The sequence below is a fragment of the Sinocyclocheilus grahami genome, unplaced genomic scaffold (assembly GCF_001515645.1).
Source record: "Sinocyclocheilus grahami isolate Dianchi unplaced genomic scaffold, SAMN03320097.WGS_v1.1 scaffold36.1, whole genome shotgun sequence".
In the NCBI taxonomy this organism is placed as follows: domain Eukaryota; kingdom Metazoa; phylum Chordata; class Actinopteri; order Cypriniformes; family Cyprinidae; genus Sinocyclocheilus; species Sinocyclocheilus grahami.
The window spans coordinates 2,671,007-2,687,079 of NW_015505215.1; the positions used below are offsets into that span (position 1 = coordinate 2,671,007).

Below are 16,073 nucleotides of genomic sequence, written 5' to 3' on the forward strand. Positions count from 1 at the left end.
GAATTTCGTGGCATGTATTTGTCCAGTGTCGTCTAGCATTTCTATCTGTTTACTTTTTCCTTCATAAAACACGATTATCCGCCAGTAGTGTGGATTCGATTCTTTTTAGTGATTCGAATCTTTTGAATTGATTCGTTCTGTGGCTCTTTCAACAGGTTACTGTATGTGTCAGGGAGTCTCTTTTGTAAGTTATAAGTGTCGTTAATGACCAAAAAGCTGAGCGTGATACACAAAATATTGAGTAGTTCAGTGAAGGGGGGCGTATTCCTTCAGGTGGTCCATCCAGTGAAATGCTTCAGTGAACTAAATATACAAAGAAAAAGCTTAAGATGTTTTGCTGGTATAAGATGATGGTTTCACAGCCTGGCCAGGCTGAAGGTAAGCTGGTTTCGTGCGTGTCTAAATGTTTGACAACCTGGTTTCCTGACCAGCTAAAGTAGCTCAAATCAGCAAACAGACCAACCGGAACAAACTTGGAGACCAGCAGACCATCTTAGACAATGATGGGTTTTTAAGCAGAGTTAGGTGTGCTTACATCTGCAGGAAAGCATGAATCATTTGTTCAGATATGGTGACTCTGTGGCAACTGTGGTAAAGCATAAATATTCATATCAATCAAACTGAAAAGTAACCGCAAATATTTTATAGGACAACAAGCCAATTTGATTCTTGTCATCTGTCAGATGGCAACTGTTGTCAGTTGTCTCTCTTGCTGCAGGAGACTTTGAGACACTATTCATTCACCTAAATCAAACTATGTGTGCTATTCATCAGCTCAGAATACACTTGTATAGGTGTTGGGCAGCGTAACGGTGCTGTATTTACTCATAGAGATTAACGGAGTGCTCTTAATTGTCTGTTTTGTAATCCGATGTACTCAAACATTGTTGTGTTGTTTGTCATTCAGACATCACTGATACAGTTAGTACCTGTGCAACCGGTTTAGGCCTTTTTTCTTTGGAGCTTTCAGTAGATGTTGACATCCTGATGTTAACACTAACAGGACAAACCAGGCTACAAAACTAATAAAAAAACTTTAGCAAGTAGCCTAATTATTTTAAATTATTCAGAGTATTCTGCTGCCATTTTTTTCAGTTTCCTTGCCAGTGACTCCCTATGGGTCAGCATCATCAGATACAAAAATGATGTTTGAATTATTTATTATTGTAATGAGAAATAAGTGTTGACAGGCATCATTGTCAGTGAATGAATTGAGACTATAGGATGGTTTCCAACTGATTTTCAGCTACATTTATTGAAACTTCATCATCACTGTAAATTAAAATAAAATAAAACATAAACAGTGTAGTGAGCAGATCACTATAAGATCATTATCTTATAGTGTTGAGGAAATAACCATATTTTGCATATCGCACAGGTATTAAATACTGTATCCATTTTTCTGGTACTGCAAGGTATTAATTGGACCTAGAATGAAATGTAAAATAATCAAGGAAGGTATTATATGTAAAATTGAATGTATAACATATTGTACAACAATTGTATGTATAACAAAAAGGGTAATAAATAAATATTATAACATTTTAAATATAAAATTATATATAGAGAGAGATCAGTGTATGAATAAGCTGTTCTTGTAGCAGTTATTTTTCTTGTAGCAGCTCCTTTGAATATATAGCTATTAAATAAAGTATATTAAAAATACTCCATCAGTGTGTAGGTCTGGTTTTAGAAAACCAACATGAGACTACGTTCCTTGTTGCATGTGGAGTGTTTGAATTGTTACTATATTCAGCAGTAGTATTCCCTGTCCACGCTTGTCATTCGAGTCTTGTTATGTTGATATTATAAGAAGTGGCTTGTATCTGAAACATGACAGCGAATGCATTGATGCACTACAGCTGTCCTGCAAAACATCACCTGCCTCTCAAAATTATATTTGTGATTTTACACCGGCTGCTTTTGACCTGCCCCCATCACCAGATGTCATTTTGATTCGATTTGCTGAAGTGCAGGTTATGTTCATAACATGTAGCGACTTCACTACACTCCACTGTAGTCCAGAGAAAAGAAATTTGGGAACATTCTTGACATTCATTTCCAGCCACAACTGACGTTGGAAAAATCTCATCTAAAATTATCAGGGAATAGGGATTTGGCATTGTCCGTATGAGACAGCATCATTGTCTCCTGAGACGCTTTGACTCCACAGTAAGCTTACAATGCATCTCTCAGTCCATGTACTGTAATTGATATCAGTTTGTTTTATGTCATGTGCACCATTCAGATTCAGCAGATACTATGAATCATGCAACAACTGATGACTGCCATTTTTCTAGAACAGTGTTTCCCAACCGGGGTGCCGTGTAAAAAAAAAAAAATTTTTTTTAATATTTTTAAATTGCTAAAATGTTCAAAAAAGCATCTATTATATAATATCCATTTCTGATGTCGCCAATAATTCGAGATGCACCGAAATTTCAGCTGACGGAAATTAGTTCACCACTCAGGTTTCACGTGGTGTGACGCTCCGCGTATTATCCTGCTCTATGCGTGTGCGATCGCTCAGTCGCTCCACTCGCATATACGTTCATGTGATCTGCTAACCACTATGTTATGCTCACGTGTTCTGATAATAATGGCTTTCTAGGATTAAATATTATTTGGATAATTGGTAAAAATAAAAAAGTTCAATATCTTAACCCTACTGTTAGACCTACCTGAAACACTAAAAAGCTATTTATTTAATTCGAAGGCCTGTCGTTATTTTTTATTTGTGCTATCATTATTAATTTCTTTATTTGTTCTTATTTTATTACTGACTGCTTACTTGTCATTTTTTATTCAATTCAAAGTTTGAAATCAAGCTATCTCGTGCTACTGCACCAAAATTACCCCACTGTAAAATAAAAAAAACACAGAGTGAGCAAAAATTTGTGAGATAGCTAGTTATAATGGTAATTAAATAATGTTTACATATGAATAAAATGCTACATTAAAATCTGTCATATAAATTGGTCTCTTCATTAGAAATTAGCCTACTGATTGCCACCATTGATGGACAATTTTTTTTAAATGACATAATATTCTGCAGTTCTTCCCTGTTGTACCGAATATCTATACTTTTCAAATTATCATATCGAAGTTAGAAATTCAAATATTGTGACAATTAATTTTGTAGGGTGCCACAAGTTTGTTAAAATTTCCAAAGGGTGCCGCGACTAAAAAAAGGTTGGGAAACACTGGTCTAGAACACCAGCTGTGTTCTTGGGACCTTGTGTTGCTCATATTGCACATGACCTCCTCTATTTAACTCAAAGAAGAGTTGAACTTGTCAGATTAGGGTACAGAATGGAAGTCATGTGAGGCCAAGTCATGTGACTAGGGTTGTAACGATATACCGGGTATGACGGTTTATCACGGTTTGAGCGTGCACGGTAATCATACCGTAAACATTTGCATATCTACGGTTAAAAAAAAAAAATGAATGAAAAAAAATCTCACCCGCGCACATGCAACATATTTCCGCTCGGCTGCTTCACTCTTCATTCACTTGGCTGCTTAACATTACACACACATGCAGCGGAGAAAATGACAGAGACAGATAATATCTAATCTCCATCCCCGCCGAAAAAAAAAGTTAATATCTGCAGTATGGGAATACTTCGGATATTTAAAAAAACGAACGCATGGTTGTCCTTGAGGACGGATCCAATTTGCAAAAAATGTGGACACAAAGTGGCTGCAAAAGCAGGCAATAGATCCAACATCTTCGCTCATATTCGCAGACACCATCCCTCTGTGCAGATAAAGATATGTCGCATTAATAACAAGTTATTAGTTAAGGCCGTATGATTTCCGTGAAGCAGAGGGAATCCCAGTGCAGTTGTGAACATGGCATTTACAGTATAACGAGGATGTCACGTAAAACACGCAATCTGATAGATGGATAAATCGAAAGTAGTTATGATATGCGTCTGTGAATATGAAAGTGGAAAGAGACTGCTATATGAATAATCTGCTTGTTTCTGCATGTCTCTGAGTGGCACCGTTTTATCTACTGCATACTGAAGTACGCATACATAAATGGTGTTTTCAGTGTCTAAGATACATAAACATGAACATCAGCAGAGCTGCTCTGAGAGAAAACGTAAATAAACATTTGCTAGTTTTATTTGAGAAAAACCATTGTCAAATACACTGAAACGCAAAGGTCCACTACAACCCATCAAAATAAAAGTTCGATTTAATTTGAAATTATGACAGAAATATATTAGCATTGTACAATGTACTTCAAAGTTATAATAACAACAATAATAATATTCTTTATAATAAAATAATTTATTTAAACATTGTTTTCAAGGAATATCATGTTTCTCCATGTTTTAACTTTGCCAAAAATAAAAGGAGTTGTAAATTTTCATTTAAAAACATTTAAAAACATTTATTAAAATGTTAAAGTGTGATATAAATATACATAAGGTGTTTTTTTTATTGTTTTTTATTTTTTTATTGTTTTTTAATTTATTTATTATTTATACATTTATATTATTTATATGATATTTATTTATTTATTTATTTTTAGAAGGGAGACTTCAATACTTTCATTAAAATGGTTTCAAGTTTGTTGTAATAAAGGATTTGTTCACTCAAATAACTTGTTCTTGTTCTTTTAAGAGTCATTGTTACTGATAAGAATTATTGTTTAATATATACCGTGATAACCGTGAAACTGGTATATTTTCTGAGACGATTATCATACCGTGAAAATCTCATGCCGTTACAACCCTGTGACACATACGTGCTACTTGCAACACCACACCAGAGGTGATACAAGGCAAGCACAGTTGAAATGAATCTGAGATGTATGTGACATTTGGAGGGTCTATGTCTATGTTGTCCTTTCTTTATGGTTTTTGAGAAGACAATGAGCTGTGGCCCGTGGGGGATGATCTTTTTTTTTATATATATATATATTTTTCTCTCAATTTATTTGTACAGGGACAACGCACAACAACAGTGTTGTGCCAGAGTTATCTATAAAGCTAATTTGCATCTGCAGTCCCTGGGCAGGATGTTGTTACAAAGTTACAATATTAAGTCACACATAATACAGTACACACAACACATACAATATCACATCATACTCCATTAAATTACAAAACCAAGTCAATGATCACATATTTGATTTTCCTTAAGCCATACTTTAAGCGTAGTTTTAAAAATACTAAATGTTGTACACTCTCTAATATTAACAGGTATTAAATTCCATCTTTCTGCTGCTCTAACTGAAAAAGCTGATTGTCCAAAAACAGTTTTCTTAAATTTAGTTGAACAATCACCTCTAACTGATGACCTAGTGTGCCTGATATTATCCTTACAGAAAGTCACACATTGTTTAAGAGGTGGTGGTGCAAGATCATGAAATAGTTTGTACATCAAGCACACATCAGCAAATAATAAAAAATTGTCAAACGTCAATTTCAATTCAATTTTATTCACAATTCATAGGTTTTAGATTTGATTCAAGAATTATTTATTATTATTTTTTTATTATTATTATTATATACTGTATTATTATTATTTCCCGATAGGATTTGGAATTACAATTCACAGGTTTTTGATTCGATTAAAAAACAATTTGATTCGACTCACAATGGAATTTATTTTGATTCTTCTTTTGTGTTTGTAAGAGCCAGATTGTAGTTTATATCACTGTTCTATCCATAGCCAGCTTCACATGGATCTAAATGACACCTCTCTCAGTGTGTCAGTGCTTTGTGTTGTCTAAATGACAAAGTAAGTCAAAACAGTATTATGTGTGGTACATTTTAAAGTTCTGTATTTTTGTCTCTTTGGAGTAGTTTTAGTTTGCTTCCAGTTGAAAACTTATGAATGGTGAATAGAACTGAATCAAAATAAATTCCATTGTGAGTCGAATCAAATTGTTTTTGAATCGAATCAAAAACCTGTGAATTGTAATTCCAAATCCTATTGGGAAATAATAATAATACAGTATATAATAATAATAATAAAAAAATAATAATAAATAATTCTTGAATCAAATCTAAAACCTATGAATTGTGAATAAAATTGAATCTAATTTAATCAATAAATGGAATTCTTAAATCGAAAACCTGTGGATCGAACTGATGAGCGGTTTACTCAAAGATTCACACCCCTAGTGCCAACTAACATCTTTTATGCTTCTGAGTATTTTTTTTTCTTTTAAACAGTGACCGTAAGTCACCATGTAAAGTAATATTAACTTGTTTCAGATCCTTATTTCACTAATGCAAATGGCTCTGAACTTCATAAACGGTAACAGGAAACATTGCTGTTAGAAAAGGGGCTTCCTGGTGGCAATTTTAGGTGTTTCACATTCTTTCAAAAGACTTCTTGATAATTGTTTGATAGTTTTGTCTTGCTTTTTCTTGTTCTATGGAAAAACCATTCCTCTTTGCAAATCATTTGAGCTTCTTTAAGACTCAGCGGTGGGCCGTAGTCCAGTAGTCTCATTAGATGCTGTAGGAGCATAGCCTGTAAATAAAGAACAGCCTCTCAAGGTTGTGTTTGTGGGGGGAGGTGTGTCTGGGAGAATGTGACATTTCAGAAAGTCCTCTCTCACACAGACCTGCAAACCTCTGGGTCTCCACAGTAACCGACCGTGTCCATCAAGACACAGTGCTTGTGTAGGGAAAGTTCCCAGTGCATGGTTTCTTGTGAACCTTGGATTTCCCCATAAAACTCCACTGGAACCTGCCAAAGATACATGTCCCATCCTCGTCAGCCTTGAAACATGGCACCCAGAGAAAGTGATGTAATGAGGAAGTTTGGGTGCTCTGAGAAGAGCCGTACAAAAAAATGTTTAGAGAAAGAGAGGGCTTTAGCTCTGCTGTCTTAAATTACTGAGAAGCAAAGCAGAAGCATTGAGAAAAACAGAGGTTAAAAAAAGTGTAAATGACATGAATACTGCTTTAATAATTAAGCTAAAGCTTCAGACCAGTTTTGTGAACCATATCACCTGTCTCATTAAAAAGATCTGACAAAAAATGTTTTGTTCATTAATCAGACAGCGTTTACTTCACTCATGTCAAGTTTTCCTTGGATTAAAACTTAAATTTCAGTCTGTTTCTCTCACATTGTTTTTCAGAGCTTCAGAAAAATATACAGTACAGGAGTCTTATGGACCAATTTAATGATATTTTCATGGTGCTTTTGAGTCCTTTTTGATGCTTGAAAGCTTCATTCCTGTTCATTGTAATTGGATGGAAAAGAGCAGTCTATATTTTCTCCTAAATTGTCATTTTTGGGCTATTACTTTGAATTAGAGAATAGAATAATGTAGAACTGAAGAGTTGAAAATGTCTTTGCCTTGAAACAATATGTTTTCTTACATTTTGACTTGTTATTATGCAAGTACGAGCATGTGTCAGGCTGAACAAATTGATGAATTTTGTGTAGGTTGCAAAATAAGACATAATTCTGGGTCGGATCATGGTTGTGTGTTTTGTTTCATTTTTATTAATGATTTCAATTTTACTGAGAAAACATTTCATTAAATATTTGCATGGTTATCTCTAAAGCTCACTTGAATTGGTTCTTGATCATTAGATGTGATGTTAAGGTTTCTTGAAAACCTTGCGAACCACATTTAGAATGTACCTTCATACAAAAACCCTTTCTGTTAAGTAATTGACTGACTGTTTCGGACACAGCCCACACCCCGTAATATATATCCTCTTTCATTGGAGTTGTATTAGCCTTACCGCTTCTTGTTTTTATTGCATGACTTTATTACTACCCACACAACCATGATCTGTTCGAAATCTGCTTCATTTACTCCCATGCTGTGACAGGAGCCACATTAGTTTGAGCTCATCTAGAATGATCCACATTTAGGGCTATTTTGAAATGAATGCATTTAAATGGATGCAACGCTCACATGCCTGACTGTGGGCACACACAATGCCAGCGCTGTAAACACCCAACAATAATATAAAAAGCAACAGAACAATGCCACAATATGGAAGCTTCCAGTCCTGAATGTGTGTTGCAATAGCAGAGAGGGGCAGAGAGCGAACCAGCTCTTCGCATATCCCCTCCTATTGTTGGCATGAAATCGGACCTGTTCAATAAATAAAAACAGGTGGTCAGCAGATCGGGTTCCAGAGAGGGAACACTGCAGGAGAATTGGAAAAAGGGGAAATGGATGGTTAGAGTTTTTGAGGGAGTGTCTTGGATCTGGAGAGGGATGAGGAAGACGGTTGACGTGCGGCCAAGGAAAGGATGTTTTCACTTAGACTCCATCCAGGGTTGGATCACAGCTACTCATCATGACAGCGAATCATACAGAAAGAGAAAGGACAAAGACGTAAATGCTTTATCAGAGTTTGGAAAGGGATGATATATGTACACTTCCTGTACACCAGGGCAAAGACAAATGTGTGGGTGGGCTTTAGCTGGGGTTTTAAACTTGGCGGCACTCAACAGGATTCCAGCACGTAATTTGTCCACAATGAAAGTGAAATGTTGTGTGACAGGTAAATCACAGTCAGTCAGAATATATTTTTGATATTAAATTCAACAACATGAAATGAAAATTGACCCTATTTACTTTCTTAATACATTTTCCTGTTTTTCATGTGATGATTCATTATTACATGTCAGTTAACTTGTTTTTATGTGTAAACTCAACATTTTGTCCACTTGACTTAAAATTTTAAACCGAGTTAACAATTTGCAAGTTCGAGATTAAGTTAGCAATTTGTCATGGAGACAACACTGTTCATTGTACATAAGTTTTTCTCATTGAATATCCAGTTTTAGTCTGAAATACCCTAAAAATCTTAGAATGAAAGTAACATTTGACACATCATGTCATCTTTGATATGCAGTTTATGTGGAGCAGGATTTTGGAATAGTGAGATTTCACTCTGTCTTGTCTTGGGGTCACAGCTGGTTAGGAGAAAAACCTTATCATGAAAAAGAGGTTTATACCAAAGTCAGTTTATTCAGTGATGAGAAGCAAAGAGAAATACATTGTGTTAGTAGGTTTGATCTAGTGCGACGGCAGCACGTGTCCTGCACAAACACAGATAAACAACAGCGATGTTACGTCATTAATCCTCAATACTGAATCTTTCGTCTGATGCACAGTTGCTTCTTTGTCTTAACACCAGCTGTTTGTGTGTGTGAGAGAGAGTGTGTGACCCCTTTGACAGACTGTAGAGTGAGTGTTTACAAAGCTGTCTGTCGTTATACCACCACTGTCACTCCAGTGCCAAGTGTCTCACTCACACACAAATACAGAGACCCTCTCTTTCTTTCACTGGTTTGCTTTGTTCATTCATCTTTATTTATTAGCCTGAGATTTACTCATCATTTCTGTTTCATATTCTCGATGACCTTAAAATTCAAATGAACCTTTCCTAGCACTGACATGTGATTATGTCATTAAAACAATTTCAGCATTGATTCAGCAGGGCATGATTTCTTATTGTTCATGGTTTTAGAATTAGAATGAGCTTTTATTGGGGAAATGGACTGGGTGGATTGCTGTAGGAAAGTAGAGATTTTTTGTTAGTTTGTTTGTTTATCGTATTAGTCAGTAGTATTGTATATTTAATTGTGCATGCTCATTTCCTGTTTTTACATTTAGATTATCTTTGCTGACATAAAATGATTTAATAAGACTGTTAAATATAATAAAAATCTCAGAATGAACCACCATTTGTATTCTGTACATTATAATGTTGTGATCCCTAAATTCACTTGTGGCATTTAAAACAATTAACATTTTTTATGTTAAGTAATTTATATGACAAAATAGTATAGAATTTTAATATTGGCCATTTATTTGTGATAAATCAGGCCTGATCGATCTAATCTGGCCAAGGCAGAAAAATGGTGATCGATATGAGAAGATTTTTGTCTGACTGACTGCTCAAATATTAGTTGTGTTTTAGAACAGAATGTATTTAAGTGTTCAGCCTGTAGCCAAGATAAACATGCAATGATTGAGTAAGCATTATTGGATTTAGCCAAAATCTGAAAAACAGATTTTCTTTGGAATTGTTGGATAACAAATTAATTATGAGAATGCGAGTATTGAACTTTAGGGTCCAATAAAAATTTTGGAGATCAGACTTATTGTTTCTCTCGTAATCCATTGTAAGCCTTTGATTTGGGGTTTTACACTTGAAACCTTCTGCCTGGTCAACGAGTGATCTTTACTAGAGTACTAATCTGGTTTAGTGACCTCCTCACCTCCCAGCAGGACCATATGTCTGCTTGTTTCTATATTACTGAATGCTCTGTGTGACAGTGACACTCCAGTCCAGGCATTGTTTAAAGGGGTCATATGATGCTCTTTTAAAGATCATTATTTTGTGTATTTGGTGTAACGGAACATGTTGACATGCTTTAATGTTCAAAAAACACATTATTTTTCAAATACTGTACATTATTGTAGGTCCTCTATGCTCCGCCTCTCTCAAACGCTTAGTTTTCTACAAAGTCCCTCCTTTCGACAAGCGCAGTCTGCTCTGATTGGCCAGCTGACCCAGTGCATTGTGATTGGCCGAACCCCACAAGCTCTCGTCGGAAATGTAACGCCCCTTACCATAATCGCAAGCTTCATCTTTCAAAATAAATGTAAAGACAGAGCCCGAAAGGGGAACAGAGTCACGTGACAGACACAGTGATGAAGCTGGTATGTGTTTGCAGTACACAAGCCACGGTTAAGACAGCTGACTCCACTGTGATGTGACCCCCCCTCTCTCTCTCTCTCTCGCTCTTTCGCTCTCCCTCTCTATCGCTCTCTCGCTATCGCTCTCTCGCGCTCTCCCTCTCTCTCTCTCTCTCTCTCTCTCTCTCTCTCTCTCTCTCGCTCATTACGCAAATATTTCCACATAGAGAGGTAGATATGTGGGGGGTGTGTTAGAACGAGCCGTTTTAGGGGGGGGGGTGTGGCAGAGTCTTAACTTTGATAAAGAATATCTCTTTGGTTTTGAGACTTTAGCCTTTGCAACTTCAGGGATCTTATCTATGCACAATCAGCTTGTAACACTCCAAAAAGAAAGGAAAACTTGAAATCGCATCATATGACCCCTTTAAAACACTACAGATACATCTGAAATAAAAAGGTTGTTTTCTTGGGCACAATAAACTTAAAATATTTAATATTTAACCAAACCTGAAATTGTAAATGTTAAATGCAAGTTAGAGATGTTATCGTCTTCATTAAATGATCTGTAAGCATGGCAATGTCTTCATATGCATTATTTGCAATTTGAGCTTCAGATACGCTTGATCATTACTTGGATTGTGGGTCCTGTTTCTGCACTAATTCCTAGATATGGGTGGGGTGACATAAGTATTAAGTTCTGCTTCAACCTGCCTGTGTTATCACTAGTTAGCACCACATAGAATGTTGAAGAAGTTCGTTGTGCTTAAAAAACAAGCAGTCTGCCCCTTTTCTTAGGATATTTGGAAGCATTCTGGATTGCCTGTTAGTTATGAAAGTACTGAACAAGGAATAACTTGTCACATTTACAATTTGCTAAATGCGTTGAATAAAAGGCAGCCACTGCTTCTATTACTACATCCCTGCTCATCTGTGCACACATCACCCATCTGTGTCAGAGGAACTGAGTCAGACAAACTGATAGAAAACAAGAAGCAACATATCTATTTTTTCATAATATTCTGTAAATAAAGCATATACAGTGTAGTCCAGGCCTGGTCCTCTCTCATCCAACACTGTCGTCACTCCTCCTTTTATCCTTCTGGAGCTCCTCCATGGGACTCGAGACCGGTGAGTGGCGCAGGTGTCATGCATTGGCATTTACTCCACCGGCCTCGCTCCGTTCCCACGGCTTTTGGCCCCGCCCCTCTCGTTACACACTATCTTTACTGACACTTTTTTAAATACATTTTTGCTAAATAAAATATAAAATTCTTTAAAAACTGCCCCCAAACCTTAGTGTGTTATTTTTTTTTAAATAAAATATTGTAGAAAAATATATGTAAATGTGTATCTTTAACTAAATGTTGTCAAAAACAAGTTGTCAGTTGTCATGATAACTCGCAGTTCAGTAATTGAGTACGATGTTAATTCAGTAACAACAATGATTCAATTAGTCAATTCAAGGAAGGATTAATAAAATGATAAATAAAAATGATTCATTTAAAGAACCAGCTCATGAGAGTCATTTGTTCATAAATCAGACTACACTCCTAATGCTGTATGTTAGGGTAGTTGTTTTCCTGCCATTATTTTTCTGTACAGTGTTTATCTCATTTATTTCAATCTTTAAAATGTGACTTCTTTCACCTTGTTGCTGAAGAGTTAGCAGCAGTCGTGATGAAAACACAGGGACACCCTTTTAAACCAACATCAAATGCCAGTCACTACCTTTTTTACTTTCATAATATGAGAAACAAGATATTTATTGAGGAAAAAATGCCTATGTAGCTCATATTTATTTGTAAAACAAATTTCAGGGCCAGTGCAAATGCACCAGGGATGGAAAAAATCCAAACATCTGGTTCGACTGGACCAAGAGAGAAAAAAAATCTTTATTGCTATGCCTTGCTCATTTAGGAACCAGATATTACAAAAAAAAAAGATTGCGTGGTATTCCCTGGATTCTAATAAATGCAGATTCTAGTTTTCCACATAGCTGTTCTGATGTCATTGTGTTTTGAGCTCATCACTTCAGAATGTGTAATGAGTGAAGATCTTTAGGAAATGGCATCCAACAAACAAATACATTGGGAAACCATATTGAAAATATGTTTGTTGTATAGGTGTCATGTTTAATCCATCTCTCTTTTGCTTGTGATGCACAGGTGATTAGTGAACATGGAGGCTGGGTCGGTGGTGCGTGCCGTGTTTGAGTTCCTTCCCAGCGTCTCTGAAGAACTCCCTCTGTTCACTGGAGATGTCATTGAAGTACTCAGTGTTGTTGACGAATTTTGGCTGCTTGGAATTAAAGATGGAGTCACAGGTAAAGTCATGTGAGGATTCACATTACATGTAGTCTTCTGTCTGTGATATCGATGTTGATATTTTTTCATTCTTTCTACCTTCAGGCCAGTTTCCCAGCACTTTTGTGGAACATGTTACAATCCCAAGCACCAAGACAGAAGAGAATCTGTATGTGTGCATCAATGACTTTAACTCTGTGGATGCTGGAAACTTACCGCTAAAGAGAGGTACACACATTATGCTCTTAGTTATTAAACATGCATGAGTTTTATCCAGGTCCGTTAAGGTTAATAATACTGCAACAAAAGGAAAATGTTAAAAATGATCAATTATGTTGATGCTTACTGCACTTTCAAACAGATCATTTACTCACCCTCATGTTATTCCAGATCTATATGACTTTATGTATTCATGTAAAATTCAAAGACATAATGCAATCCCCATAATGAGACTTTTGGGCATTCTGCATTTTTGGAGATTGTGAAAAAAAAAAACAGTATAAAAATAAAGCAGAAAAATCCTTGACTCTCAAAAAGCTATTGTATGGTTTCCAGAAGACGTTTGTGTTTCACGTAAGGAAGAAAATCTTGCAGGTTTGGAACATGAAGGTGATTTATCAATTACGACAGAATTTTTCTTTCTAAAGATATTGCTTTAACACAAAGACATGTAATCTGTACATAATGTTAAAACTTTAGGCAGGTGACGAGTTAAATCTTTGTACTGCCATTTTCTCTTTCCTTCAGCATAAATCCTGCTTGCTCAGAGTGACGTAATGTCATATATGAGAGGTATATTTCATTTTATACAGTAGAGCCTTAGATTGTAGATCACCCCTACTGTAGCCACAGAAACCGAGACAACACTTTAAAAGTAGATTTAGAGGCTTAATTGCTATGTTTGCTGTTTTAGCAAGTAGAGATGTTTATCAAAAGTGGAAGCTCTTAGTCATCAATCATCTTTATTTCTGATGTCCAGTTTATGGTCTGTTTTGTTCTATATATAGGACCGCCAGTTATTTTTACAAGGTTTGCATTAAGTAGTAATGTAGTAAGACACTGATATTTAAAGGCCAAATTCAGTATACACCTTATTGATGATGCATAGTTTGCATAGGCAAGCAGGTGAACCCAGAATATAAACGCAATGCGCAAAGTTTAATATGAAATGTTTTCCCTTTAATCATTTAGCGTATTGCGTTCATATTCCAAGCTCATCTGCTTGCCTGTATAAAGTATGCATCATTAAAAAGGTGTGAACTGAATTTGATCTTTTAATATTACTGTTTTAAAGGCACTTTAAGTGTTTTCACATTAAACGTTTTAGAATGTCATGCTGTTTTTAATTGAAATATTGCGGTGGGTGTTTCATATGTATTGCAAATGGCCAAAACTTGCATTTGTTTACATATCTAAAACAAAGATATGATCTAAATCATAAAATCATAAAATCTAAAGATATGAGAGATGATCTAAATATTTGTGGATTGGAAACAGATGGAAAATGTACAGGCTTGTGCTGCAGTTCTATGGATGTTTTGCCCGACAGGGCTTCCATCCAGTCACGTGACTGAAAACTATGAATTGAAAATAGCATTTTCAAGAAGAGCTGATTCCAAGTCACCGCTAGATGTCACTAGTTGTTTATATTGTGTAGAATAAATGATAGTCATAACCTAAAAAGGTCATACAAAAAATTATATTTCTTGTATTACTTGTCTGTTATTCCTATCTGTTCTGTAATGTTTTTTCTTCTTTTACTTTGGAAAATGTTACTTTGTGTTTGATGTTTTGAACATTACATACCTGTTTATGTTGTATATTGCTTTAGATGTTAGTTGTAGTCAGTTCTGATCTAATGTGGAAACTGTGATTTGTTCAGCGCACACTTACTTTATTTTTATGTGAAAAACACAACTGGAAGAATTTTGTTTCCCCTATCATATCAGTGAGTATCATATACGCTGTTCTAGTTTATGTGTTGAACACAATGGGAGGCGGAGCGCGACTGTGTGGAATTTGGCCCTTGTGACCCTAATGGACATTCTGGCTCCTGTTGATGTGTATGTGTGTGTGTTTGTTAAGTGAAACTGACCACACCAGTGATTTTACCGCCGTGCAAACTGACTTGAGGTCAGAGCTCAGAGAACTTCACACAGCTCTAATGCTCTAATGCTATTTCCCTGGGTGTAAATATATGCATCAATTACTAATAACACAATTACTCACCTGCTAGTTAAATTTTCATTTACAATTAATGCATTTAGCAGATACTTTATTGTGGATGCAAACAAATATGCTTGCTATACAAATAAGCATTATCTAAAACAAATAAAACTAATGCAGATAATGCAAAATATAATCCACCTAAATCCTAATATAAATAAGTCAACAGATTTACTTAATGATCGTTTTAAGCTTGACAGAAGTCCTCTTGTTCTCATATGTCGTAGTTGTGTACACTATTTAGGTGTGAGAAAAGTAAAGAGAAAAGGAGGGACTATTGGGTGAGGGTGACGAAGGGCACTGTGGTTGTCAATCAAAGGGGGCGGTCCAATTGTTGGTCTGTGAACACATGCAGATGGTCATCTTTCACATCTTTTTTTTTTCAAGAGTCAAGTGTCAATAGCATTGAATTGTCAAGATTGAATAGCGTATTCAGACTTGTTTTCAGAGAATGCGTCTTTAATTACTGCAACAGAGGTACTTATTTTTAAGTATAAACAAGTTTTAAAAAATATGCCCGTGCTGTAAGACCAAACACACTTATTTTAAATACTTGATGATATTTATCCTGTTAATCTAGCCCTTATCTTTTTATTAATTAATTAATTGAACTGAAATAAAGTAGCCTAGATGCTGCCATTGCATAAAACAACCAAATAAATAAATATATTTAAGATACAGTCTAGATAGACTAGGTAAATGTATTTTGTTTTTAGGATTTTTACATTATATTTTTATAATAGAAAAAAAGACTAATAAACGCTCAATAAGAGGGCAGGAAGAAGTTTTACAGTGCATCCCTAGATATAAGCATGGCTGCTGCGTTCTGAATACGCTGCAGAGGTCTCATTACATATGCTGGGAATTGCAGTAGAAAAAACAGATTTGCAGTA

General features: G+C 35.6%; 1 protein-coding gene across 4 annotated transcripts in view; it reads left to right on the forward strand.

The window, feature by feature from the left end:
• LOC107581569 (dynamin-binding protein) overlaps positions 1-16,073 on the forward strand; it is a 48,903-nt gene that overhangs the window by 668 nt on the left and 32,162 nt on the right. For 2 of the 4 annotated variants that reach the window (XM_016267172.1, XM_016267174.1), the window contains exons 2-3: positions 12,817-12,974; positions 13,060-13,182. In XM_016267172.1, the coding sequence (XP_016122658.1) occupies positions 12,830-12,974; positions 13,060-13,182 (268 nt within the window). In that variant the 5' untranslated portion in view covers positions 12,817-12,829. Of the gene's footprint in view, positions 1-8,488; positions 8,505-12,816; positions 12,975-13,059; positions 13,183-13,707; positions 13,747-16,073 lie in introns of those variants that run through there. The other 2 variants (XM_016267173.1, XM_016267175.1) reach the window with 2 other exon arrangements.